General features: G+C 55.3%; 1 protein-coding gene across 1 annotated transcript; it reads right to left on the bottom strand.

Moving 5' to 3' along the window:
- Positions 1–27,834, bottom strand: LOC135564839 (fascin-like). Its single transcript, XM_065010899.1, is given in 10 exon segments — positions 1–569; positions 571–719; positions 5,271–5,285; positions 8,601–8,768; positions 10,630–10,751; positions 11,041–11,197; positions 18,716–19,121; positions 19,850–19,900; positions 22,067–22,126; positions 27,271–27,834. Coding segments are annotated over 10 exon segments (1,500 nt in total). The 5' UTR covers positions 27,595–27,834; the 3' UTR covers positions 1–521.
- Between the last annotated feature and the right edge of the window lie 70 nt (positions 27,835–27,904).

The raw sequence follows: 27,904 nt of genomic DNA, 5'->3' as shown, positions 1-27,904 counted from the left end.
AAAGGAGGGAAAGGCAGAGAGAGAGAAAGGGGAGGGAAAGGCAGAGAGAGGAAAGGGGGAGGGAAAGGCAGAGAGAGGAAAGGGGAGGGAAAAGCAGAGAGAGGAAAGGGGAGGGAAAGGCAGAGAGAGGAAAGGGGAGGGAAAGGCAGAGAGAGGAAAGGGGAGGGAAAGGCAGAGAGAGATGAAGAAAGCCTTTACATTAGGACATAACCTCCCCCAGCTCTTTCTCTCCCTCCTTTGTCCAGTTCACACAAAAAAAGGTCCTGTTCAGAGCGGTGGAATGTCACATAGAAACGTATGATGTAGATTAGACGGGATTCATTATCAAGTGAAAAGAGATAATGGGATCAGCTCTAGGCCTTACATTCCCCCCCCTCCCATCTACGATATCGTGAAACATTTCACCCCACTGAACACAGCCCTGGTCTGGGAGGGGTTAGGACAGAGTTGAGAGAAGGATGGATGGATAGAGAGGGAGGAGTTATAGGGGATGCTGCCGCTTCGTTGTCGTAGTAACGGGGTCAGTACTCCCAGAGCGTGGCGGTCTCCAGGTCGTCGCGTTGGGCGTGCCTTCAAGACGCCGGCGTGGTCGCCGTGGAGATACTTCCCGTCGGCGACGGAGCGGATGGCGACCTTGTTGTAGTCGCAGAACTCTAACAGGAAGTCGACGGGGTCGTCACTGCTGCTCACCACCGACGCCCGCTGCCAACCATCCAGAACTTCCCGTCGAGTCTGAGGAGAGGGGGTTATGTCAACAGGTTCAACCATGATGATATGTCTGAGGAGAGGGGGTTAACAACAGGTTCAACCATGATGATATGTCTGAGGAGAGGGGGTTACAACAGGTTCAACCATGATGATATGTCTGAGGGGGTTACAACAGGTTCAACCATGATGATATGTCTGAGGAGAGGGGGGTTACAACAGGTTCAACCATGATGATATGTCTGAGGAGAGGGGGGTTACAACAGGGTTCAACCATGATGATATGTCTGAGGAGAGGGGGTTACAACAGGTTCAACCATGATGATATGTCTGAGGGGAGGGGGGTTACAACAGGGTCAACCATGATGATATGTCTGAGGAGGGGAGGGGGTTACAACAGGGTCAACCATGATGATATGTCTGAGGAGGGGAGGGGGGTTACAACAGGGTCAACCATGATGATATGTCTGAGGAGGGGAGGGGGTTACAACAGGTTCAACCATGATGATATGTCTGAGGAGAGGGGGTTACAACAGGGTCAACCATGATGATATGTCTGAGGAGAGGGGGGGTTACAACAGGGTCAACCATGATGATATGTCTGAGGAGGGGAGGGGGTTACAACAGGGTCAACCATGATGATATGTCTGAGGAGGGGGGGTTACAACAGGTTCAACCATGATGATATGTCTGAGGGGGTTACAACAGGTTCAACCATGATGATATGTCTGAGGGGGTTACAACAGGTTCAACCATGATGATATGTCTGAGGAGAGGGGGTTACAACAGGGTCAACCATGATGATATGTCTGAGGAGGGGGTTACAACAGGGTCAACCATGATGATATGTCTGAGGAGAGGGGGGTTACAACAGGGTCAACCATGATGAAATGTCTGAGGAGGGGGGTTACAACAGGTTCAACCATGATGATATGTCTGAGGAGGGGGGGTTACAACAGGTTCAACCATGATGATATGTCTGAGGGGGGTTACAACAGGTTCAACCATGATGATATGTCTGAGGGGGTTACAACAGGTTCAACCATGATGATATGTCTGAGGGAGGGGGGTTACAACAGGGTCAACCATGATGATATGTCTGAGGAGAGGGGGGTTACAACAGGGTCAACCATGATGATATGTCTGAGGAGGGGGGTTACAACAGGTTCAACCATGATGATATGTCTGAGGAGAGGGGGGTTACAACAGGTTCAACCATGATGATATGTCTGAGGAGAGGGGGGGTTACAACAGGGTCAACCATGATGATATGTCTGAGGAGAGGGGGGTTACAACAGGTTCAACCATGATGATATGTCTGAGGAGAGGGGGGTTACAACAGGTTCAACCATGATGATATGTCTGAGGAGAGGGGGGGGTTACAACAGGGTCAACCATGATGATATGTCTGAGGAGAGGGGGGTTACAACAGGGTCAACCATGATGATATGTCTGAGGAGAGGGGGGTTACAACAGGGTCAACCATGATGATATGTCTGAGGAGAGGGGGTTACAACAGGTTCAACCATGATGATATGTCTGAGGAGAGGGGGTTACAACAGGTTCAACCATGATGATATGTCTGAGGAGAGGGGGTTACAACAGGGTCAACCATGATGATATGTCTGAGGAGAGGGGGGGTTACAACAGGGTCAACCATGATGATATGTCTGAGGAGAGGGGGTTACAACAGGGTCAACCATGATGATATGTCTGAGGAGAGGGGGTTACAACAGGGTCAACCATGATGATATGTCTGAGGAGAGGGGGTTACAACAGGGTCAACCATGATGATATGTCTGAGGAGAGGGGGGGGGTTACAACAGGGTCAACCATGATGATATGTCTGAGAGGGGGTTACAACAGGTTCAACCATGATGATATGTCTGAGGAGAGGGGGTTACAACAGGTTCAACCATGATGATATGTCTGAGGAGAGGGGGTTACAACAGGGTCAACCATGATGATATGTCTGAGGAGAGGGGGTTACAACAGGGTCAACCATGATGATATGTCTGAGGAGAGAGGGGGAGGGGGTTACAACAGGTTCAACCATGATGATATGTCTGAGGAGGGGGGGGGGGTTTACAACAGGGTCAACCATGATGATATGTCTGAGGAGGGGGGTTACAACAGGTTCAACCATGATGATATGTCTGAGGAGAGGGGGGTTACAACAGGGTCAACCATGATGATATGTCTGAGGAGAGAGGGGGAGGGGGTTACAACAGGTTCAACCATGATGATATGTCTGAGGAGAGGGGGGAGTTACAACAGGGTCAACCATGATGATATGTCTGAGGAGAGGGGGGGGTTACAACAGGGTCAACCATGATGATATGTCTGAGGAGGGTCGCATCCGCGCTTCGGTCTGCAGGTTGTATAACTTTTTCATTACATTTCATTACATTTCATTATAGTACAACGGTCTGATTTGTCTAATCTTAGCAATTTCCTCTTAGCTAGCTACATAGTCGTCGTTGTATCAAAGATAATTGCGTAATTATCGTATTTCGTCGTCTCCTATCTGTCCAACACGTTCACCGTCTACCGTAGCACTGTAGTACCATCACACTCAACTGAACGTCTTGATTAGTGTAGTGTTAGCTAGCTACATAGCTAGCTACATAGTTGTCTTTGCTGTCTTCGTATCCAAGATAATTGTGTAGCTTAGAGTGTGGAGTCTTAGAGTGATAATTGCGTTATTATTGTATTTCGTCGCCTCCTATCTGCCTAGCAGCTAGCATACGTTCACCGGCTACCGTAGCACTGTAGTAACTATCACACTCAACCGAACGACTTGATTAGTGTAGTATTAGATAGCTACATAGTTGTCTTTGCTGTCTTCGTATCCAAGATAATTGTGTAGTTTAGAGTGTGTAGTCTTAGAGTGATTATCTTAATTCACCGAGGTTAGCTAGCCAGCTATTTTGTCGTCCTTAACGTAGGAGACACTCCTAGCTAGCCAATAGCCAGCCAACGCCTACTGAATAGAACTTTCGCATTCCGGTCGCATTCCGCGTCGCTCCACAGGTAGTATCACTTTTTCACTTCATTTCATTACAGTCCCAACGGTGTGATTTGTTTGATCGTAGCTAGCTACATAGCTAGCTACATAGCCGTCTTTGTTTCAAAGATAATTGTGTAGTCTAGAGCGATTTTCTAGGTTAGCTAGCCAGCTATTGTCGTTCTCCTACGCAACGTAACGTAACCAACACTGCTAGCTAGCCAGCTAGCTCCCGATAAGCAGCATTGTAGAAACTTCACACTCAACGGTACGACTTGATTAGGTAGTGTCAACAACGCAGCTAGCCTACCCCAGCAGTACTCTATCATTTTAATCATTTTAGTCAATTAGATTCTTGCTACGTAAGCTAACTTTCTGAACATTCGAGACGTGTAGTCCACTTGTCATTCCAATCTCCTCTGCATTAGCGTAGCCTCTTCTCTAGCCTGTCAACTATGTGTCTGTCTATCCCTGTTCTCTCCTCTCTGCACACACACATACAAACGCTCCACACCGCATGGCCGCAGCCACCCTAATCTGGTGGTCCCAGCGCGCACGACCCACGTGGGAGTTCCAGGTCTCCGGTAGCCTCTGGAACTGCCGATCTGCGGCCAACAAGGCAGAGTTCATCTCAGCCTATGTCTCCCTCCAGTCCTCGACTTCTTGGCTCTGACGGAAACATGGATCACCACAGACAACACCGCTACTCCTACTGCTCTCTTCGTCCGCCCACGTGCTCTCGCACACCCCCGAGAGCTTCTGGTCAGCGGGGTGGTGGCACCGGGATCCTCATCTCTCCCAAGTGGTCATTCTCTCTTTCTCCTTACCCATCTGTCTATCGCTCCTTTGAATTCCATGCTGTCACAGTTACCAGCCCTTTCAAGCTTAACATCCTTATCATTTATCGCCCTCCAGGTTCCTCGGAGAGTTCATCAATGAGCTTGATGCCTTGATAAGCTCCTTTCCTGAGGACGGCTCACCTCTCACAGTTCTGGGCGACTTTAACCTCCCCACGTCTACCTTTGACTCATTCCTCTCTGCCTCCTTCTTTCCACTCCTCTCCTCTTTGACCTCACCCTCTCACCTTCCCCCTACTCACAAGGCAGGCAATACGCCGACCTCATCTTTACTAGATGCTGTTCCTCCACTAACCTCACTGCAACTCCCCTCCAAGTCTCCGACCACTACCTTGTATCCTTTTCCCTCTCGCTCTCATCCAACACTTCCCACACTGCCCCTACTGGATGGTATCGCGCCGTCCCAACCTTCGCTCTCTCTCCCCGCTACTCTCTCCTCTTCCATCCTATCATCTCTTCCTCTGCTCAAACCTTCTCCAACCTATCTCCTGATTCTGCCTCCTCAACCCTCCTCTCCTCCCTTTCTGCATCCTTTGACTCTCTATGTCCCCTATCCTCCAGGCCGGCTCGGTCCCTCCCCTCCCGCTCCGTGGCTCGACGACTCATTGCGAGCTCACAGAACAGGGCTCGGGCAGCCGAGCGGAAATGGAGGAAAACTCGCCTCCCTGCAGACCTGGCATCCTTTCACTCCTCCTCTCTACATTTTCCTCCTCTGTCTCTGCTGCTAAAGCCACTTTCTACCACTCTAAATTCCAAGCATCTGCCTCTAACCCTAGGAAGCTCTTTGCCACCTTCTCCTCCCTCTTGAATCCTCCTCCCCCTCCCCCCCTCCTCTCTGCAGATGACTTCGTCAACCATTTTGAAAAGAAGGTCGACGACATCCGATCCTCGCTTGCTAAGTCAAACGACACCGCTGGTTCTGCTCACACTGCCCTACCCTGTGCTCTGACCTCTTTCTCCCTCTCTCTCAGATGACATCTCACGTCTTGTGACGGCCGGCCGCCCAACAACCTGCCCGCTTGACCCTATCCCCTCCTCTCTTCTCCCAGACCATCTCCGCACCTTCTCCCTTACCTCACCCGCTCATCAACTCATCCCTGACCGCTGGCTACGTCCCTCCTGTCTTCAAGAGAGCGAGAGTTGCACCCCTTCTGAAAAAACCTACACTCGATCCTCCGATGTCAACAACTACAGACCAGTATCCCTTCTTTTCTTTTCTCCAAAACTCTTGAACGTGCCGTCCTTTGGCCAGCTCTCCGCTATCTCTCTCAGAATGACCTTCTTGATCCAAATCAGTCAGGTTTCAAGACTAGTCATTCAACTGAGACTGCTCTTCTCTGTATCACGGAGGCGCCCGCACTGCTAAAGCTAACTCTCTCCTCTGCTCTCATCCTTCTAGACCTATCGGCTGCCTTCGATACTGTGAACCATCAGATCCTCCTCTCCACCCTCTCCGAGTTGGGCATCTCCGGGCGCGGCCCACGCTTGGGATTAGCGTCCTACCTGACAGGTCGCTCCTACCAGGTGGCGGGGCGAGAATCCGTCTCCTCACCACGCGCTCTCACCACTGGTGTCCCCAGGGCTCTGTTCTAGGCCCTCTCCTATTCTCGCTATACACCAAGTCACTTGGCTCTGTCATAACCTCACATGGTCTCTCCTATCATTGCTATGCAGACGACACACAATTAATCTTCTCCTTTCCCCTTCTGACGACCAGGTGGCGAATCGCATCTCTGCATGTCTGGCAGACATATCAGTGTGGGATGACGGATCATCACCTCAAGCTGAACTCTCGGCAAGACGGAGCTGCTCTTCCTCCCGGGAAGGACTGCCCGCTCCATGATCTCGCCATCACGGTTGACAACTCCATTGTGTCCTCGTCCCAGAGCGCTAAGAACCTTGGCGTGATCCTGGACAACACCCTGTCGCTCTCAAATAACATCAAGGCGGTGGCCCGTTCCTGTAGGTTCATGCTCTACAACATCCGCAGAGTACGACCCTGCCTCACACAGGAAGCGGCGCAGGTCCTAATCCAGGCACTTGTCATCTCCCGTCTGGATTACTGCAACTCGCTGTTGGCTGGGCTCCCTGCCTGTGCCATTAAACCCCTACAACTCATCCAGAACGCCGCAGCCCGTCTGGTGTTCAACCTTCCCAAGTTCTCTCTCACGTCACCCGCTCCTCCGCTCTCCCACTGGCTTCCAGTTGAAGCTCGCATCCGCTACAAGACCATGGTGCTTGCCCTACGGAGCTGTGAGGGGAACGGCACCTCACTACCTCCAGGCTCTGATCAGGCCCTACACCCAAACAAGGGCACTGCGTTCATCCACCTCTGGCCTGCTCGCCTCCCCTACCACTGAGGAAGTACAGTTCCCGCTCAGCCCAGTCAAAACTGTTCGCTGCTCTGGCCCCCAATGGTGGAACAAACTCCCACGACGCCAGGACAGCGGAGTCAATCACCACCTTCCGGAGACACCTGAAACCCCACCTCTTTAAGGAATACCTAGGATAGGATAAAGTAATCCTTCTCCCCTCCCCCCCCTTAAAAGACCTAGATGCACTATTGTAAAGTGGCTGTTCCACTGGATGTCATAAGGTGAAAGCACCAATTTGTAAGTCGCTCTGGATAAGAGCGTCTGCTAAATGACTTAAATGTAAATGATGTAAAATGAGGGGGTTACAACAGGTCAACCATGATGATATGTCTGAGGAGGGGGGCTTACAACAGGGTCAACCATGATGATATGTCTGAGGAGAGGGGGTTACAACAGGTTCAACCATGATGATATGTCTGAGGAGAGGGGGGTTACAACAGGTCAACCATGATGATATGTCTGAGGAGAGGGGGGTTACAACAGGGTCAACCATGATGATATGTCTGAGGAGAGGGGGTTACAGCAGGGTCAACCATGATGATATGTCTGAGGAGAGGGGGGTTACAACAGGGTCAACCATGATGATATGTCTGAGGAGAGGGGGGTTACAACAGGTTCAACCATGATGATATGTCTGAGGAGGGGAGGGGGGTTACAACAGGGTCAACCATGATGATATGTCTGAGGAGGGGAGGGGGTTACAACAGGATCAACCATGATGATATGTCTGAGGAGGGAGGGGGGGTTACAACAGGGTCAACCATGATGATATGTCTGAGGAGAGGGGGGGGGGTTACAACAGGTTCAGCCATGATGATATGTCTGAGGAGAGGGGGGTTACAACAGGTTCAACCATGATGATATGTCTGAGGAGGGAGGGGGTTACAACAGGTTCAACCATGATGATATGTCTGAGGAGAGGGGGTTACAACAGGGTCAACCATGATGATATGTCTGAGGAGAGGGGGGGTTACAACAGGGTCAACCATGATGATATGTCTGAGGAGGGGAGGGGGTTACAACAGGTTCAACCATGATGATATGTCTGAGGAGAGGGGGTTACAACAGGGTCAACCATGATGATATGTCTGAGGAGAGGGGGGTTACAACAGGGTCAACCATGATGATATGTCTGAGGAGAGGGGGGTTACAACAGGGTCAACCATGATGATATGTCTGAGGAGGGGAGGGGGTTACAACAGGTTCAACCATGATGATATGTCTGAGGAGAGGGGGTTACAACAGGTTCAACCATGATGATATGTCTGAGGAGAGGGGGTTACAACAGGGTCAACCATGATGATATGTCTGAGGAGGGGTTACAACAGGATCAACCATGATGATATGTCTGAGGAGGGGGGGTTACAAACAGGATCAACCATGATGATATGTCTGAGGAGAGGGGGGTTACAACAGTGTGTGTGTGTGTACTAACCCTGTAACTGCACGTCCCTCTCTGAAGGTCAGGGTAAAGTAGTGTGTGTGTGTGTGTGTGTGTGTACTAACCCTGTAAACTGCACGTCCCCTCTCTGAAGGTCAAGGTAAAGTAGTGCGTGTGTGTGTGTGTGTGTGTGTGTACTAACCCTGTAAACTGTACGTCCCCTCTCTGAAGGTCAAGGTAAAGTAGTGCGTGTGTGTGTGTGTGTGTGTACTAACCCTGTAAACTGTACGTCCCCTCTCTGAAGGTCAGGGTAAAGTAGTCGTACGAGGAACGGTTGGAGTCCAGGGTTCCTGTGACCTTACGACACCCGATGAAACCGTGTTCCCCACGGAGGACAATGATTGGACGGTTAATCAGCTTCATCAGGAACTCCTCCGACTCACCTGGAGGGACAAACACCCATATGGTCGCCAAAGACCAAAGAAAGCCTTATATAAAAGGTCAAAGGTTATACCCTCATAGCCCGGGGACACTCCTAGCCCGGGGACACTCCAAAATATTTATTTGGGAGGCTCCACGTGTTGTAAAGGGCTTAGCAAGAAAAACTTCCAAAAAGGACTAATTCAAAGAAAAGAGTTGTAATGAAACCAGACTATTCATATTGTGCCATTATACCACAACTAACTGGTGCACCACGGCACAGAAGCCACATGTATGAACAGGGAGAGACTAGGAGTTGGTATGACCCTTGAACAGGGAGAGACTAGGAGTTGGTATGACCCTTGAACCAAGTCATCTGGAACAGGGAGAGACTGACTAGGAGTTGGTATGACCCTTGAACCAAGTCATCTGGAACAGGGAGGGACTGACTAGGAGTTGGTGTGACCCTTGAACAAAGTAATCTGGAACAGGGAGAGACTAGGAGTTGGTATGACCCTTGAACCAAGTCATCTGGAACAGGGAGAGACTGGGAGTTGGTATGACCCTTGAACCAAGTCATCTGGAACAGGGAAACACTGACTGGGAGTTGGTATGACCCTTGAACCAAGTCATCTGGAACAGGGATAGACTGACTAGGAGTTGGTATGACCCTTGAACCAAGTCATCTGAAACACGGAGAGACTAGGAGTTGGTATGACCCGTGTGCCAAGTCATCTGGAACAGGGAGAGACTATGAGTTGGTATGACCCTTGAACCAAGTCATCTGGAACAGGGAGAGACTATGAGTTGGTATGACCCTTGAACCAAGTCATCTGGAACAGGGAGGGACTAGGAGTTGGTATGACCCTTGAACCAAGTCATCTGGAACAGGGAGGGACTAGGAGTTGGTGTGACCCTTGAACAAAGTAATCTGGAACAGGGAGAGACTAGGAGTTGGTATGACCCTTGAACCAAGTCATCTGGAACAGGGAGAGACTAGGAGTTGGTATGACCCTTGAACAGGGAGAGACTGGGAGTTGGTGTGACCCTTGAACCAAGTCATCTGGAACAGGGAGAGACCGACTATGAGTTGGTATGACCCGTGTGCCAAATCATCTGGAACAGAGAGGGACTGACTAGGAGTTGGTGTGACCCTTGAACAAAGTAATCTGGAACAGGGAGAGACTAGGAGTTGGTATGACCCTTGAACCAAGTCATCTGGAACAGGGAGAGACTGGGAGTTGGTATGACCCTTGAACCAAGTCATCTGGAACAGGGAAACACTGACTGGGAGTTGGTATGACCCTTGAACCAAGTCATCTGGAACAGGGAGAGACTGACTAGGAGTTGGTATGACCCTTGAACCAAGTCATCTGAAACACGGAGAGACTAGGAGTTGGTATGACCCGTGTGCCAAGTCATCTGGAACAGGGAGAGACTATGAGTTGGTATGACCCTTGAACCAAGTCATCTGGAACAGGGAGAGACTAGGAGTTGGTATGACCCTTGAACCAAGTCATCTGGAACAGGGAAACACTGACTGGGAGTTGGTATGACCCTTGAACCAAATCAACTAGAACAGGGAGAGACTGACTAGGAGTTGGTATGACCCTTGAACCAAGTCATCTGGAACACGGAGAGACTAGGAGTTGGTATGACCCTTTGAACCAAGTCATCTGGAACACGGAGAGACTAGGAGTTGGCATGACCCTTGAACCAAGTCATCTGGAACAGGGAGAGACTAGGAGTTGGTATGACCCTTGAACCAAGTCATCTGGAACAGGGAGAGACTAGGAGTTGGTATGACCCTTGAACCAAGTCATCTGCATCTGGAACACCCTGTTGGGTTGCTCTTTACAACCCAAAGGCTGTTTTCACACTGACCGGCAACGTCGACGGTAGCAGCTAGCTGGCCGTTCTTCTTGGCAGCGACGTATTTCCCGTTGGCGGCACGGAGAGTCAGCTTCTTACCACAGTACTCCATGTCAAAGTAACAGTTGGCAGTCCTGTACACACACACAAATATAATTCTCAACAGGGTAGAACATTGTAATAACATCTATTACTGGAGCCACCTCTTTATGGAGCAATGAAGCCGACGGCTAACAGCCGACACCCCGCAGCTAGCCGACGACTAACAGCCGACACCCTGCAGCTAGCCGACGGCTAACAGCCGACACCCCGCAGCTAGCCGACGGCTAACAGCCGACACCCCGCAGCTAGCCGACGGCTAACCTTCGATAGCTGCAGTATAACAGTGTGTGTGTGTGTGTGTGTGTGTGTGTGTGTTATTACTTAGTGGAGGCGGTACACTGTAGTCCTCCAGAAGAGGTGAGGGTCCAGTACTTCCCGGCAGCAGTCCGGAACGCACACTTCCTGTTCTCACGACTCATCTCCACCTGGAACACTTCCTGGTCTCCCTCCTCGTCCTGATTGGCTGACAGGTCCATGCCTGGGGGTCAGGAACGAGCAGAAACGCACTACAGATTTGTACAAAACATTAAAAATCACATCCCTGATATTGAGTTGCAGCCCCCTTTGGCCCTCAGAACTACCCTAATTAGTCGGGGCATGAACTCTACAAGGTGTCGACCCCCGACGCCTCCCACACGTCGACCCCGACGCCTCCCACACGCCGACCCCGACGCCTCCCACACGTCGACCCCGACGCTCCCACACGCCGACCCCCTCGCCTCCCACACGTCGACCCCCGACGCCCCCACACGCCGACCCCGACGCCTCCACACGTCGACCCCGACGCCTCCCACACGCCGACCCCTACGCCTCCCACACGCCGACCCCGACGCCTCCCCACACGCCGACCCCCACACGTCGACCCCCACGCCTCCACACGTCGACCCCCACGCTCCCACACGTCGACCCCCACGCCTCCCACACGTCGACCCCGACGCCTCCCACACGTCGACCCCGACGCCTCCCACACGCCGACCCCGACGCCTCCCACACGTCGACCCCCGACGCTCCCACACGCCGACCCCCGACGCCTCCTACACGCCGACCCCGACGCCTCCCATACGCGACCCCCGACGCCTCCCACACGTCGACCCCCGACGCCTCCCACACGTCGACCCCGACGCCTCCCACACGCCGACCCGACGCCTCCCACACGTCGACCCCGACGCCTCCACACGTCGACCCCGCGCTCCCACACGTCGACCCCCACACGTCGCCCCGACGCTCCCCACACGTCGACCCCGACGCCTCCCACACGTCGACCCCGACGCCTCCACACGTCGACCCGACGCCTCCACACGTCGACCCCGACGCTCCCACGCCGACCCCACGTCGACCCCGACGCCTCCACACGTCGACCCCGACGCCTCCCACACGTCGACCCCGACGCCTCCCACACGTCGACCCCGACGCCTCCCACACGTCGACCCCGACGCCTCCACGTCGACCCCGTCGACCTCTCCCCACGTCGACCCCCGACGCCTCCCACACGTCGACCCCGACACGTCGACCCCCCACACACGTCGACCCCCACACGTCGACCCGGCGCCCCCCACGCCGACCCCCACACGTCGACCCCGACGCCTCCCACACGTCGACCCCGACGCCTCCCACACGTCGACCCCCGACGCCTCCCACACGTCGACCCCCGACGCCTCCCACACGCCGACCCCCACACGTCGACCCCCACGCGACCCCCACACGTCGACCCCCACACGCCGACCCCGACGCCTCCCACACGTCGACCTCGACGCTCTCCACACGTCCGACCCCGACGCCTCCCACGTCGACCCCGACGCCTCCCACACGTCGACCCCGACGCCTCCCACACGTCGACCGACGCCTCCCACGCCGACCGACGCCTCCCACACGTGCGACCGACGCCTCCCACGTCGACCGACGCCTCCCACACGTCGACCGACGCTCCCACACGCGACCGACGCCTCCACACGTCGACCGACGCCTCCACACGTCGACCGACGCTTCTCCACACGTCGACCGACGCCTCCCACACGTCGACCGACGACCCCCACGTCGACCCCCACACGTCGACCCCCACGCTCCCACACGTCGGCCCCACGCCTCCCACGCGACCCCCGACGCCTCCCACACGCCGACCCCGACGCCTCCCACACGTCGACCCCGACGCCTCCACCACGTCGACCCCGACGCCCCACACGCCGACCCCGACGCCCCCACACGTCGACCCCGACGCCCCCCACGTCGACCCCGACGTCGACCCCGACGCCCCCACACGTCGACCCCCGACGCCCCACACGTCGACCCCGACGCCCCACACGTCGACCCCCGACGCCCCCCCACACGCGACCCCGACGCCCCCACGCCGACCCACGCCCCCACGTCGACCCCGACGCCTCCACACGTCGACCCCGACGCTCCCACACGTCGACCCCGACGCCTCCCACACGTCGACCCCGACGCCTCCCACACGTCGACCGACGCCTCCCACACGTCGACCGACGCCTCCCACACGTCGACCCCCACGCTCCCACACGCCGACCCCCACGCCTCCCACACGTCGACCCCCACGCCTCCCACACGCCGACCCCGACGCTCCCACACGTCGACCCCCACGCTCCCACACGCCGACCCCCACACGTCGACCCCCGACGCCTCCCACACGCCGACCCCGACGCCCCACACGTCGACCCCGACGCCTCCACACGTCGACCCCGACGCCTCCCACACGTCGACCCCGACGCCTCCCCACGCCTCCCACACGTCGACCCCCGACGCCTCCCACACGTCGACCCCGACGCCTCCCACACGTCGACCCGACGCCTCCCACACGTCGACCCCGACGCCTCCCACACGTCGACCCCGACGCCTCCCACACGTCGACCCCCGTCGACCTCCCCCACGTCGACCCCCGACGCCCCACACGTCGACCCCGACGCCCCCACGTCGACCCCGACGCCTCCCACACGCTGACCCCGACGCCTCCACACGTCGACCCCGACGCCTCCACACGCCGACCCCGACGCCTCCCACACGTCGACCCCGACGCCTCCCACACGTCGACCCCGACGCCTCCCACACGTCGACCCCCACACGTCGACCCCGACGCCTCCACACGTCCGACCCCGACGCCTCCCACACGTCGACCCCGACGCCTCCCACACGCCGACTCCCGACGCCTCCCCCACGCCGACCCCCACACGCCGACCCCCACGCCTCCCACACGTCGACCCCGACGCCTCCCACACGTCGACCCCCGACGCCTCCCACACGCCGACCCCGACGCCTCCCACACGCGACCCCGTCGACCCCACACGTCGACCCCCACACGTCGACCCCCACACGTCGACCCCGTCGACCCCACACGCCGACCCCGACGCCTCCACACGTCGACCCCGACGCCTCCCACACGCGACCCCGACGCCTCCCACACGTCGACCCGACGCCTCCCACACGTCGACCGACGCCTCCCACACGTCGACCGACGCTCCCACACGTCGACCGACGCCTCCCACACGTCGACCGACGCCTCCCACACGTCGACCGACGCCTCCCCACACGTCGACCGACGCCTCCCACACGTCGACCGACGCCTCCCACACGTCGACCGACGACCCCCACACGTCGACCCCCACACGTCGACCCCCACGCCTCCCACACGTCGACCCCGACGCCTCCCACACGTCGACCCCGACGCCTCCCACACGCGACCCCGACGCCTCCCACACGTCGACCCCCGCGCCCCACACGTCGACCCCGACGCCCCACACGTCGACCCCACGCCCCCCACACGTCGACCCCCGACGCCCCCCACACGTCGACCCCCGCCCCCACACGTCGACCCCGACGCCCCCACACGTCGACCCCGACGCCCCCCACACGTCGACCCCGACGCCCCCACACGTCGACCCCGACGCCCCCTGCGTCGACCCCGACGCCCCACACGTCGACCCCGACGCCCCCACACGTCGACCCGACGCCTCCCACACGTCGACCCGACGCCTCCCACACGTCGACCCCGACGCCCCACACGTCGACCGACGCCTCCCACACGTCGACCGACGCCTCCCACACGTCGACCCCCACGCCTCCCACACGTCGACCCCCACGCCTCCCACACGTCGACCCCCACACGTCGACCCCCACGCCTCCCACACGTCGACCCCCACGCCTCCCACACGTCGACCCCCACGCCTCCCACACGTCGACCCCCACGCCTCCCACACGTCGACCCCCACGCCTCCCACACGTCGACCCCCACACCACAGCCCGCCACACCACAGCCCGCCACACCACAGCCCGCCACACCACAGCCCGCCACACCACAGTCCGCCACACTACAGCCCGTCACACTACAGCCCGTCACACTACAGCCCGCCACACTACAGCCCGCCACACTACAGCCCGCCACAGCCCGCCACACTACAGCCCATCACAGGTCCACCCTACCGACGGGGCCCCCGGCCCAGGGGTCCACACCACAGCCCGCCACACTACAGCCCATCACAGGTCCACCCTACCGACGGGGCCCCCGGCCCAGGGGTCCACCCTTCCGACGGGGCCCCCGGCCCAGGGGTCCACCCTACCGACGGGGCCCCCGGCCCAGGGGCCCACCCTACCGACGGGGCCCCGGCCCAGGGGCCCACCCTACCGACGGGGCCCCCGGCCCAGGGGCCCACCCTACCGACGGGGCCCCGGCCCAGTGGCCCACCCTACCGACGGGGCCCCCGGCCCAGTGGCCCACCCTACCGACGGGGCCCCCGGCCCAGGGGCCCACCCTACCGACGGGGCCCCCGGCCCAGGGGCCCACCCTACCGACGGGGCCCCCGGCCCAGTGGCCCACCCTACCGACGGGGCCCCCGGCCCAGGGGCCCACCCTACCGACGGGGCCCCCCCTACCGACGGGGCCCCCCCTACCGACGGGGCCCCCCCTACCGACGGGGCCCCCGGCCCAGGGGTCCACCCTACCGACGGGGCCACCGGCCCTACCTATATAAATAATACTGTGACAACGGTGCAACGAGAGAGAGAGAGACAGAGAGAGAGAGACAGAGACAGAGACAGAGAGAGAGAGAGACAGAGACAGAGACAGAGAGACAGAGACAGAGACAGAGAGACAGAGACAGAGACAGAGAGACAGAGAGACAGAGAGACAGAGAGAGAGACCGAGAGAGAGACCGAGAGAGAGACCGAGAGAGAGACCGAGAGAGAGACCGAGAGAGAGACCGAGAGAGAGACAGAGAGAGAGACAGAGAGAGAGACAGAGAGAGAGACAGAGAGAGAGACAGAGAGAGAGAATGTCTGATTGTGTTGGTCCTCCAGGCTGGGTTGAACTGGAGAGAAGCTGGGATACATGGGGAGCCAGATCAGTCTGTTCTACACACACACACTCTTACAGCAGCTAGGGCCAGCCACAGACAGACCGAGACAGACAGGCAGCACCAGCCCCAGACAGACAGACAGGTAGCACCAGCCCCAGGCAGCACCAGCCCCAGGCAGCACCAGCCCCAGGCAGCACCAGCCCGCTCCCTAGGCAGACAGGCAGCACCAGCCCCAGGCAGCACCAGCCCCAGGCAGCACCTAGAGGCTCCTAAAACAACTTCCTGACTGTGAGGTAGAGGCTCCTAAAACAACTTCCTGACTGTGAGGTAGACAACATGGACTCCTAAAACAACTTCCTGACTGTGAGGTAGACAACATGGACTCCTAAAACAACTTCCTGACTGTGAGGTAGAGGCTCCTAAAACAACTTCCTGACTGTGAAGTAGAGGCTCCTAAAACAACTTCCTGACTGTGAGGTAGAGGCTCCTAAAACAACTTCCTGACTGTGAGGTAGAGGCTCCTAAAACAACTTCCTGACTGGGAGGTAGAGGCTCCTAAAACAACTTCCTGACTGTGAGGTAGAGGCTCCTAAAACAACTTCCTGACTGAGATCCATGAAGAAGACAAGCAAGACATGTGTTGTGTTCACACCACACACACACACACACACACACCCCCACACACACCAGAGATGTAGTCACGACCAGACAGCGTCCAGGTCCCATCTCTGGATCACACACACACACACACACACACACACACACACCAGAGATGTAGTCACGACCAGACAGCGTCCAGGTCCCATCTCTGGATCACACACCACACACACACCACACACACCACACACACACCAGAGATGTAGTCACGACCAGACAGCGTCCAGGTCCCATCTCTGGATCACACACCACACACACACCAGAGATGTAGTCACGACCAGACACCGTCCTGGTTCCCTCTCTGGATCACACACACACACCAGAGATGTAGTCACGACCTTACAGCGTCCAGGTCCCATCTCTGGATCACACACCACACACACACACACACACACCAGAGATGTAGTCACGACCAGACAGCGTCCAGGTCCCATCTCTGGATCACACACACACCAGAGATGTAGTCACGACCAGACAGCGTCCAGGTTTCCTCTCTGGATCACACACACACCACACACACACCAGAGATGTAGTCACGACCAGACAGCGTCCAGGTCCCATCTCTGGATCACACACACACCAGAGATGTAGTCACGACCAGACAGCGTCCAGGTTTCCTCTCTGGATCACACACACACCACACACACACCAGAGATGTAGTCACGACCAGACAGCGTCCAGGTCCCATCTCTGGATCACACACCACACACACACACACCACACACACACACACCACACACACACACACCAGAGATGTAGTCACGACCAGACAGCGTCCAGTGTGTTGCAGTCCCTCCCTCGGCATGAATCCAGATAAACACCAGCACTGCAGCTGCTACACACGAGAGGAATCTGCAGCAGCCCCCCTGCCCAGCCCCTCCCCCAGCCTGGACCCTCCCCCAGCCCGGCCCAAAGACAGTGTGTGTGTTGAGAGTGCGTGTGTGGGAGGCAACATCAGCAAACTACTGCAAGGATCACTGGGGCAGAATAGCTACGGAATAACACACAACAGGCAGGCAGGCAGGGTGACAGAGCGGTTTCTCAGCCAGACACAAAATGGAGCCTCTCCCTCCTCCCCCCCCCATCTCTCTCCCTCCTCCCCCATCTCTCTCCCTCCTCCCCCATCTCCTCCACATCTCTCCTCCTCCTCCCCATCTCTCCCTCCTCCTCCCCATCTCTCCCTCCTCCTCCCCATCTCTCCCTCCTCCTCCCCATCTCTCCCTCCATTTAGTCCTGTTCTAGAAGGTTGTGTTGGTCCTACCTTGCCTGGTTAGGTTCTAGTACTGTTCTAGAAGGTTGTGTTGGTCCTACCTTGCCTGGTTAGGTTCTAGTCCTGTTCTAGAAGGTTGTGTTGATCCTACCTTGCCTGGTTAGGTTCTAGTACTGTTCTAGAAGGTTGTGTTGGTCCTACCTTGCCTGGTTAGGTTCTAGTCCTGTTCTAGAAGGTTGTGTTGATCCTACCTTGCCTGGTTAGGATCTAGAAGGTTGTGTTGGTCCTACCTTGCCCGGTTAGGTTCTAGTACTGTTCTAGAAGGTTGTGTTGGTCCTACCTTGCCTGGTTAGGTTCTAGTCCTGTTCTAGAAGGTTGTGTTGGTCCTACCTTGCCTGGTTAGGTTCTAGTCCTGTTCTAGAAGGTTGTGTTGGTCCTACCTTGCCTAGTTAGGTTCTAGTCCTGTTCTAGAAGGTTGTGTTGGTAATACCTTGCCTGGTTAGGTTCTAGTCCTGTTCTAGAAGGTTGTGTTGGTCCTACCTTGCCTGGTTACATTCTAGAAGGTTGTGTTGGTCCTACCTTGCTTGGTTAGGTTCTAGTCCTGTTCTAGAAGGTTGTGTTGGTCCTACCTTGCCTGGTTAGGTTCTAGTCCTGTTCTAGAAGGTTGTGTTGGTCCTACCTTGCCTGCTTAGGTTCTAGTCCTGTTCTAGAAGGTTGTGTTGGTCCTACCTTGCCTGGTTAGGTTCTAGTCCTGTTCTAGAAGGTTGTGTTGGTCCTACCTTGCCTGGTTAGGTTCTAGTCCTGTTCCAGAAGGTTGTGTTGGTCCTACCTTGCCTGGTGGAGACGTTCCTCTCGTTGCTGGCGGTGAGAACCACCTGAGGGTGACTCTGCTCCAGAGAGAACATCTCATCCTTCCCCACGCGGCTCGTCTTCCCGCTCTTCATGGTCCCGCTCGGGCCCGACGGCGCCAGGTAGCGCCCGGAACAATCCCTGAACGCCACCTTGCCGGAGCGGAACTCCAGCGTGTACCCGGTGGTCTTGTCCGGCGCCGCCTCCAGGCTGCCGTCGTTCTTCAGGAAGCGGTTATCAGACGTCTGCAGGTGGTAGCGTTGGTCTCTGAACACCAGGGTGATCAGGGAGTCCACCCCCCACGGGACGTCACGGTCGATAGAGACCTCATCCACCTTGGAGGACAGGTGGGCATAACGCTTCCTGGTCACACTGAAGATGTTCACCTGGAGGGGAGAGGTCAGAGGTCAGGTGTTGGGGGGGTGTAGGTGTTTACCTGAGGATGCATGGCAATGTGAACACTCCATTTAGAGGAGAGGTTAGAGGTCAGGTGTTAGGGGGTGTAGGTGTGTTACCTGAGGATGCATGGCAATATGAACACTCCATTTAGAGGAGATGTTAGAGGTCAGGTGTTATAGGGGGTGTAGGTGTGTTACCTGAGGATGCATGGCAATGTGAACACTCCATTTAGAGGAGAGGTTAGAGGTCAGGTGTTATAGAGGGGTGTAGGTGTGTTACCTGAGGATGCATGGCAATGTGAACACTCCATTTAGAGGAGAGGTCTCTAACCTCACACCTTAGCCTAGAGGTCAGGTGTTATAGGGGGGGGGGTAGGTGTGTTACCTGAGGATGCATGGCAATGTGAACACTCCATTTAGAGGAGAGGTTAGAGGTCAGGTGTTATAGGGGGGGCGTAGGTGTGTTACCTGAGGATGCATGGCAATGTGAACACTCCATTTAGAGGAGAGGTTAGAGGTCAGGTGTTATAGGGGGGGCGTAGGTGTGTTACCTGAGGATGCATGGCAATGTGAACACTCCATTTAGAGGAGAGGTTAGAGGTCAGGTGTTATAGGGGGAGGGTAGGTGTGTTACCTGAGGATGCATGGCAATGTGAACACTCCATTTAGAGGAGAGGTTAGAGGTCAGGTGTTATAGGGGGGCGTAGGTGTGTTACCTGAGGATGCATGGCAATGTGAACACTCCATTTTTCAGCCACTGATGCAGTCTGGGAGAGAAACCAAACATTACAGTCCACACACACTACAGTCCACACACACACACACACTCCATTTACAGTCACACTACACACTACAGTCCACACACACACTACAGTCCACACACACACACTACAGTCCACACACACACACTACAGTCCACACACACACACAGTCCACACACACACTACAGTCCACACACACACTACAGTCCACACACACACACTACAGTCACACACACACTACAGTCCACACACACACACACACACACACACACACTACAGTCCACACACACACACACACACAGTCCACACACACACACTACAGTCCACACACACACACTACAGTCCACACACACACTACAGTCCACACACACACTACAGTCCACACACACACTACAGTCCACACACACACTACAGTGCACACACACACTACAGTCCACACACACACTACAGTCCACACACACACACTACAGTCCACACATACACTAGTCCACACACACACACACACACACACTACAGTCCACACACACACTACAGTCCACACACACACACACACTACAGTCCACACACACACTACAGTCCACACACACACTACAGTCCACACACACACACACACACTACAGTCCACATACACACTACAGTCCACATACACTAGTCCACACACACACACACACACTACAGTCCACACACACACTACAGTCCACACACACACTACAGTCCACACACACACTACAGTCCACATTCACTAGTCCACACACACACACACACACACACACACACTACAGTCCACACACACACTACAGTCCACACACACACACACACACACACACTACAGTCCACATACACTAGTCCACACACACACTACAGTCCACACACACACTACAGTCCACACACACACTACAGTCCACACACACACTACAGTCCACACACACACTACAGTCCACACACTACAGTCCACACACACACTACAGTCCACACACTACAGTCCACACACACACTACAGTCCACATACACTAGTCCACATACACTAGTCCACATACACTAGTCCACACACACACACACACACACACACACACACACACTACAGTCCACACACACACACACACACTACAGTCCACACACACACACACACTACAGTCCACACACACACACACTACAGTCCACACACACACTACAGTCCACACACACACTAGTCCACACACACACTACAGTCCACACACACACACTACAGTCCACACACACACTACAGTCCACACACACACACACACACACACTACAGTCCACACACACACTACAGTCCACACACACACTACAGTCCACACACACACTACAGTCCACACACACACTACAGTCCACACACACACTACAGTCCACACACACACTACAGTCCACACACACACTACAGTCCACACACACACTACAGTCCACACACACTACAGTCCACACACACACTACAGTCCACACACACACACACACACACTACAGTCCACACACACACTACAGTCCACACACACACTACAGTCCACACACACACACTACAGTCCACACACACACACACACTACAGTCCACACACACACTACAGTCCACACACACACACACACACACACACACACACTACAGTCCACACACACACACTACAGTCCACACACACACACACACACACACACACAGTCACACACACACTACAGTCCACACACACACTACAGTCCACACACACACTACAGTCCACACACACACTACAGTCCACACAACACTACAGTCCACACACACACACACACTACAGTCCACACACACACACTAGTCAACACACACACACACACACAACAAGCTGTACAGTCCACACACACTACAGTCCACACACACACTAGTCCACACACACTACAGTCCACACACACACTAGTCCACACACACACACACACACACACACACTACAGTCCACACACACACACACACACACACTACAGTCCACACACACACTACAGTCCACACACACACTACAGTCCACACACACACTACAGTCCACACACACACTACAGTCCACACACACACTACAGTCCACACACACACACACACACACGTTACGTGTGTTATTATAAACAAATGTTATTTAACATCTAGAGAAAGACAGTTTCTGAATATTCATCAGCTCATCATGGAGTTTACAACCCACCTACCTGGGCAAAGCAGCTGATCCTGTCCTCTGTGCCTCCCAGATATCTGCCATGGACCTCTGACTGCAGAGAAACACAGTAGAATATACATCACACACACACACCTTAGCCTACAACCCTCCTGACAAACAATACCCTCCACACACAAACACACCACACACACACCTTAGCCTACAACCCTCCTGACAAACAATACCCTCCACACACAAACACACCACACACACACCTTAGCCTACAACCCTCTGACAAACAATACCCTCCACACACACACACATTAGCCTACAAACCGTCCTGACAAACAATACCCTCCACACACACACACACACACCTTAGCCTACAACCCTCCTGACAAACAATACCCTCCACACACAAACACACACCTTAGCCTACAACCCTCCTGACAAACAATACCCTCCACACACAAACACACCACACACACACCTTAGCCTACAACCCTCCTGACAAACAATACCCTCCACACACAAACACACCACACACACACCTTAGCCTACAACCGTCCTGACAAACAATACCCTCCACACACACACATCACACACACACACACCTTAGCCTACAACCCTCCTGACAAACAATACCCTCCACACACACACACACCTTAGCCTACAACCCTCCTGACAAACAATACCCTCCACACACCAAATCCCTGTCGGCTTTTCAGCTGTTAGTCGCCAACATTTAATTGATGATGATATGCTCCGTATCTTTAATGTCAGCGAGATCAACAAGCTGTGTCTCTGACTGTAGCAGGTCAACAAGCTGTGTGTCTCTGACTGTAGCAGGTCAACAAGCTGTGTGTCTCTGACTGTAGCAGGTCAACAAGCTGTGTGTCTCTGACTGTAGCAGGTCAACAAGCTGTGTGTCTCTGACTGTAGCAGGTCAACAAGCTGTGTGTCTCTGACTGTAGCAGGTCAACAAGCTGTGTGTCTCTGACTGTAGCAGGTCAACAAGCTGTGTGTCTCTGACTGTAGCAGGTCAACAAGCTGTGTGTCTCTGACTGTAGCAGGTCAACAAGCTGTGTGTCTCTGACTGTAGCAGGTCAACAAGCTGTGTGTCTCTGACTGTAGCAGGTCAACAAGCTGTGTGTCTCTGACTGTAGCAGGTCAACAAGCTGTGTGTCTCTGACTGTAGCAGGTCAACAAGCTGTGTGTCTCTGACTGTAGCAGGGCAACAAGCTGTGTGTCTCTGACTGTAGCAGGGCAACAAGCTGTGTGTCTCTGACTGTAGCAGGTCAACAAGCTGTGTGTCTCTGACTGTAGCAGGTCAACAAGCTGTGTGTCTCTGACTGTAGGGTCAACAAGCTGTGTGTCTCTGACTGTAGCAGGGCAACAAGCTGTGTGTCTCTGACTGTAGCAGGGCAACAAGCTGTGTGTCTCTGACTGTAGCAGGGCAACAAGCTGTGTGTCTCTGACTGTAGCAGGTCAACAAGCTGTGTGTCTCTGACTGTAGCAGGTCAACAAGCTGTGTGTCTCTGACTGTAGCAGGTCAACAAGCTGTGTGTCTCTGACTGTAGCAGGTCAACAAGCTGTGTGTCTCTGACTGTAGCAGGGCAACAAGCTGTGTGTCTCTGACTGTAGCAGGTCAACAAGCTGTGTGTCTGACTGTAGCAGGTCAACAAGCTGTGTGTCTCTGACTGTAGCAGGTCAACAAGCTGTGTGTCTCTGACTGTAGCAGGTCAACAAGCTGTGTGTCTCTGACTGTAGCAGGTCAACAAGCTGTGTGTCTTTGACTGTAGCGGGTCAACAAGCTGTGTCCTGGAAGTGTTTTCCATTCGGTTAAGGCTCTGACATGGGCCTCCTGGGTGGCGCAGTGGTTAAGGGCGTTGTACTGCAGCGCCAGCTGTGCCATCAGAGACTCTGGGTTCGCGCCCAGGCTCTGTCGTAACCGGCCACGACCGGGAGGTCCATGGGGCGACGCACAATTGGCTTGGCGTCATCCGGGTTAGTGAGGGCTTGGTCGGTAGGGATGTCCTTGTCTCATCGCGCACCAACGACTCCTGTGGCGGGCCGGGCGCAGTGCGCGCTAACCAAGGTTGCCAGGTGCACTGTGTTTCCTCCGACACATTCCGGGTTGGATGCGCGCTGTGTTAAGAAGCAGTGCGACTAGGTTGGGTTGTGTATCGGAGGACTTTCAACCTTCGCCTCTCCCGAGCGGGAGTTGTTATTTGCTAATTGGATACCACGAAATTGGGGAGAAAAAGGGGTAAAACGTTTTTTTTTTTTAATTAAAAATGTTAATAAAAATTTTAAAAGGCTCTGACACGTCGTGGAAGTGTTTGTCACAAGGTGGGAGGCGGGTAGGTGGGAGGCGGGTAGGTGAGGGGGGGCGGGTAGGTGAGGTGAGAGGCGGGTAGGTGAGAGGCGGGTGGTGAGGCGGGTAGGTGAGAGGCGGGTAGGTGGAGGCGGGTAGGTGGGAGGCGGGTAGGTGAGAGGCGGGTAGGTGAGAGGCGGGTAGGTGAGAGGCGGGTAGGTGAGGCGGGAGGCGGGTAGGTGTAGGTGGGAGGCGGGTAGGTGGGAGGCGGGTAGGTGGGAGGCGGGTAGGTGAGAGGCGGGTAGGTGAGAGGCGGGCGGGTGAGAGGCGGGTAGGTGGGAGGCGGGTAGGTGGGAGGCGGGTAGGTGAGAGGCGGGTAGGTGAGAGGCGGGTAGGTGAGAGGCGGGTAGGTGAGAGGCGGGTAGGTGAGAGGCGGGTAGGTGAGAGGCGGGTAGGTGAGAGGCGGGTAGGTGAGGCGGGTAGGTGAGAGGCGGGTAGGTGAGAGGCGGGTAGGTCAGGGCGGGTAGGTGAGGGCGGGTAGGTCAGGGCGGGTAGGTCAGAGGCGGGTAGGTCAGGTTAGGCGGGTAGGTCAGAGGCGGGTAGGTCAGAGGCGGGTAGGTCAGGGCGGGTAGGTCAGAGGCGGGTAGGTCAGAGGCGGGTAGGTCAGAGGCGGGTAGGTCAGAGGGGGTAGGTCAGGGCGGGTAGGTCAGAGGCGGGTAGGTGGGAGGCGGGTAGGTCGGAGGGGGAGGCGGAGGTAGGTGGGAGGCGGGTAGGTGGGAGGCGGGTAGGTCGGGAGGCGGGTAGGTGGGAGGCGGGTAGGTCGGAGGTGGGTAGGTCGGAGGCGGGTAGGTGGGAGGCGGGTAGGTTAGAGAGGGGGTAGGTTAGAGGGGGGGGAGGCGGGTAGGTTAGAGGCGGGTAGGTTAGGGCGGGTAGGTGGGTAGGTTAGAGGGGGAGGCGGGTAGGTTAGAGGGGAGGGGGTAGGTTAGAGGGGGGAGGCGGGTAGGTTAGAGGGGGAGGCGGGTAGGTGGGAGGGGGAGGCGGGTAGGTGGGAGGGGGAGGGGGTAGGTTAGAGGCGGGTAGGTTAGAGGCGGGTAGGTTATAGAGGCGGGTAGGTTAGAGGCGGGTAGGTCAGAGGCGGGTAGGTTAGAGGGGGAGGCGGGTAGGTTAGAGGGGGAGGCGGGTAGGTTAGAGGGGGGAGGCGGGTAGGTTAGAGGAGGGTAGGTCAGAGGAGGGTAGGTCAGAGGAGGGTAGGTCACAGAGGAGGGTAGGTCACAGAGGAGGGTAGGTCAGAGGTGGGAGGCAGGCAGGCAGGTAGCCTAGAGGGGGGAGGCAGGCAGGTAGCCTAGAGGGGGGAGGCAGGCGGGTAGCCTAGTGGTTAGAGTGTTGGACTAGTAACCAGCAGGTAGCCTAGTGGTTAGAGTGTTGGACTAGTAACCAGCAGGTAGCCTAGTGGTTAGAGTGTTGGACTAGTAACCAGCAGGTAGCCTAGTGGTTAGAGCGTTGGACTAGTAACCAGCAGGTAGCTGAGTGGTTAGAGCGTTGGACTAGTAACCAGCAGGTAGCCTAGTGGTTAGAGTGTTGGGCTAGTAACCAGCAGGTAGCCTAGTGGTTAGTGTTGGACTAGTAACCAGCAGGTAGCCTAGTGGTTAGTGTTGGGCAAGTAACCAGCAGGTAGCCTAGTAGTTAGAACGTTGGACTAGTAACCAGCAGGTAGCCTAGTGGTTAGAGCGTTGGACCAGTAACCAGCAGGTAGCCTAGTGGTTAGAGCAGGTAGTCTAGTGGTTAGAGCAGGTAGTCTAGTGGTTAGAGCAGGTAGTCTAGTGGTTAGAGCAGGTAGTCTAGTGGTAGTCTAGTGGTTAGAGCAGGTAGTCTAGTGGTTAGAGCAGGTAGTCTAGTGGTTAGAGCGTTGGACAAGTAACCAAAAGGTTGAAAGATTGAATCCCCGAGCTGACAAGGTAAAAATATTTCGTTCTGCCCCTGAACAAGGCAGTTAACCCAATGTTCCCCGGTAGACCGTCGTTCTGCCCCTGAACAAGGCAGTTAACCCAATGTTCCCCGGTAGACCGTCGTTCTGCCCCTGAACAAGGCAGTTAACCCAATGTTCCCCGGTAGGCCGTCGTTCTGCCCCTGAACAAGGCAGTTAACCCAATGTTCCCCGGTAGACCGTCGTTCTGCCCCTGAACAAGGCAGTTAACCCAATGTTCCCCGGTAGGCCGTCGTTCTGCCCCTGAACAAGGCAGTTAACCCAATGTTCCCCGGTAGGCCGTCGTTCTGCCCCTGAACAAGGCAGTTAACCCAATGTTCCCCGGTAGGCCGTCGTTCTGCCCCTGAACAAGGCAGTTAACCCACTGTTCCTAGGCCATCATTGTAAATAAGAGTTTGTTCTTAACTGACTTGCTTAGTTAAATAAAAAGGTTAAATAAAGAATTAATGTCCGTGTGGGAACATTAACCCTAAACCCATTTTTAAAAAGGCGTCTAGAAATGCAGGCTACCGTTTATTAATGCGTCAATATTTCTTGCTGATATGAAAGATACATTCCTTATGTTTCTCAAACAGTACCCGCAGTGGCGCAGCGGTCTAAGGCACTGCATCTTCAGGGCTTGAGGAGTCACTACAAACATCCTGGTTCGATTCTTCGGCTGTATCACATAAAAAAAACGGCGTTGATTGAGAGTCCCAGCGGCGCACAATTGTCCCAGCGGTCGTTCGGGTTTTTAACCGATGAAAACCATCAATGTAAATAAGAATTTTATTTTAACTGACTTACCTAGTTAAATAAGAGGTTACATTTTTTTCTAAAAACGTTTAGAGAAAGCGTCCGAGCTCTTAATTAAACACCACCAGTGAGAAGATACTATCGTGGGGTGACAATAAAAAAGGCAAGTCTCGCTCTCTCGTGCTTTTCATTCACACCCAAACATCCTCCCTCATCCTACCTGCAGAGACCATCTTCCATCGTCGTGAGCCGTGATGATGAACCGGGTCTCGGGTCCAGAACTCTCACTATCCCCGGTAACGTTCCCGTCTTTATCCACCGCTATGTACCGACCCAGATGCGACTTGAGACAGAACACATTACCGGTAGCCTCTTCCCCGCTCTGCTCCAGAGTCCAAATCTGCTTCTTCTTCAAGCTCGTGGCCGACGCGTTGATTTTAAAACCGAACGTTTCAGCGGTTAGGTATTTATTCCCACAGTTGATCAAACCAAACTGGATCTGAAGCATATCGCTTGTCCCGTTACTTGCTCCGTTACTACACATGATCAATCAATCTCCTCTCGGTTCCAACCGGTTCGGGTCAGAGTGTATCGGTGTGTGTTTTTCTGATCAACGAGGATTTGGTGGTTCCCGACGGATGCACTCTGTTCCTCCGCCTCGCGTGTTTCTCTTTGTTTGGGAAGTGTCTGAGAGGAGGAGGAGGAAAAAGGGAGAATACGGTGTGTCGGTATGAGAGCGCGCAGTTTCTCTGTGCTCGGCCACAGCATGCGCTCCGCGCCCCAGCTGCAGTATTTATAGTGATTGGTGACGACAGACCTCAGGTCACTCCCCCATCTGGATAGAACTCCGGATG

The sequence above is a fragment of the Oncorhynchus nerka genome, linkage group LG26 (genome assembly GCF_034236695.1).
Source record: "Oncorhynchus nerka isolate Pitt River linkage group LG26, Oner_Uvic_2.0, whole genome shotgun sequence".
NCBI lineage: Eukaryota > Metazoa > Chordata > Actinopteri > Salmoniformes > Salmonidae > Oncorhynchus > Oncorhynchus nerka.
Note: the sequence above shows the minus strand (reverse complement) of the source record. Positions and strands in the feature narration are given on the sequence as shown.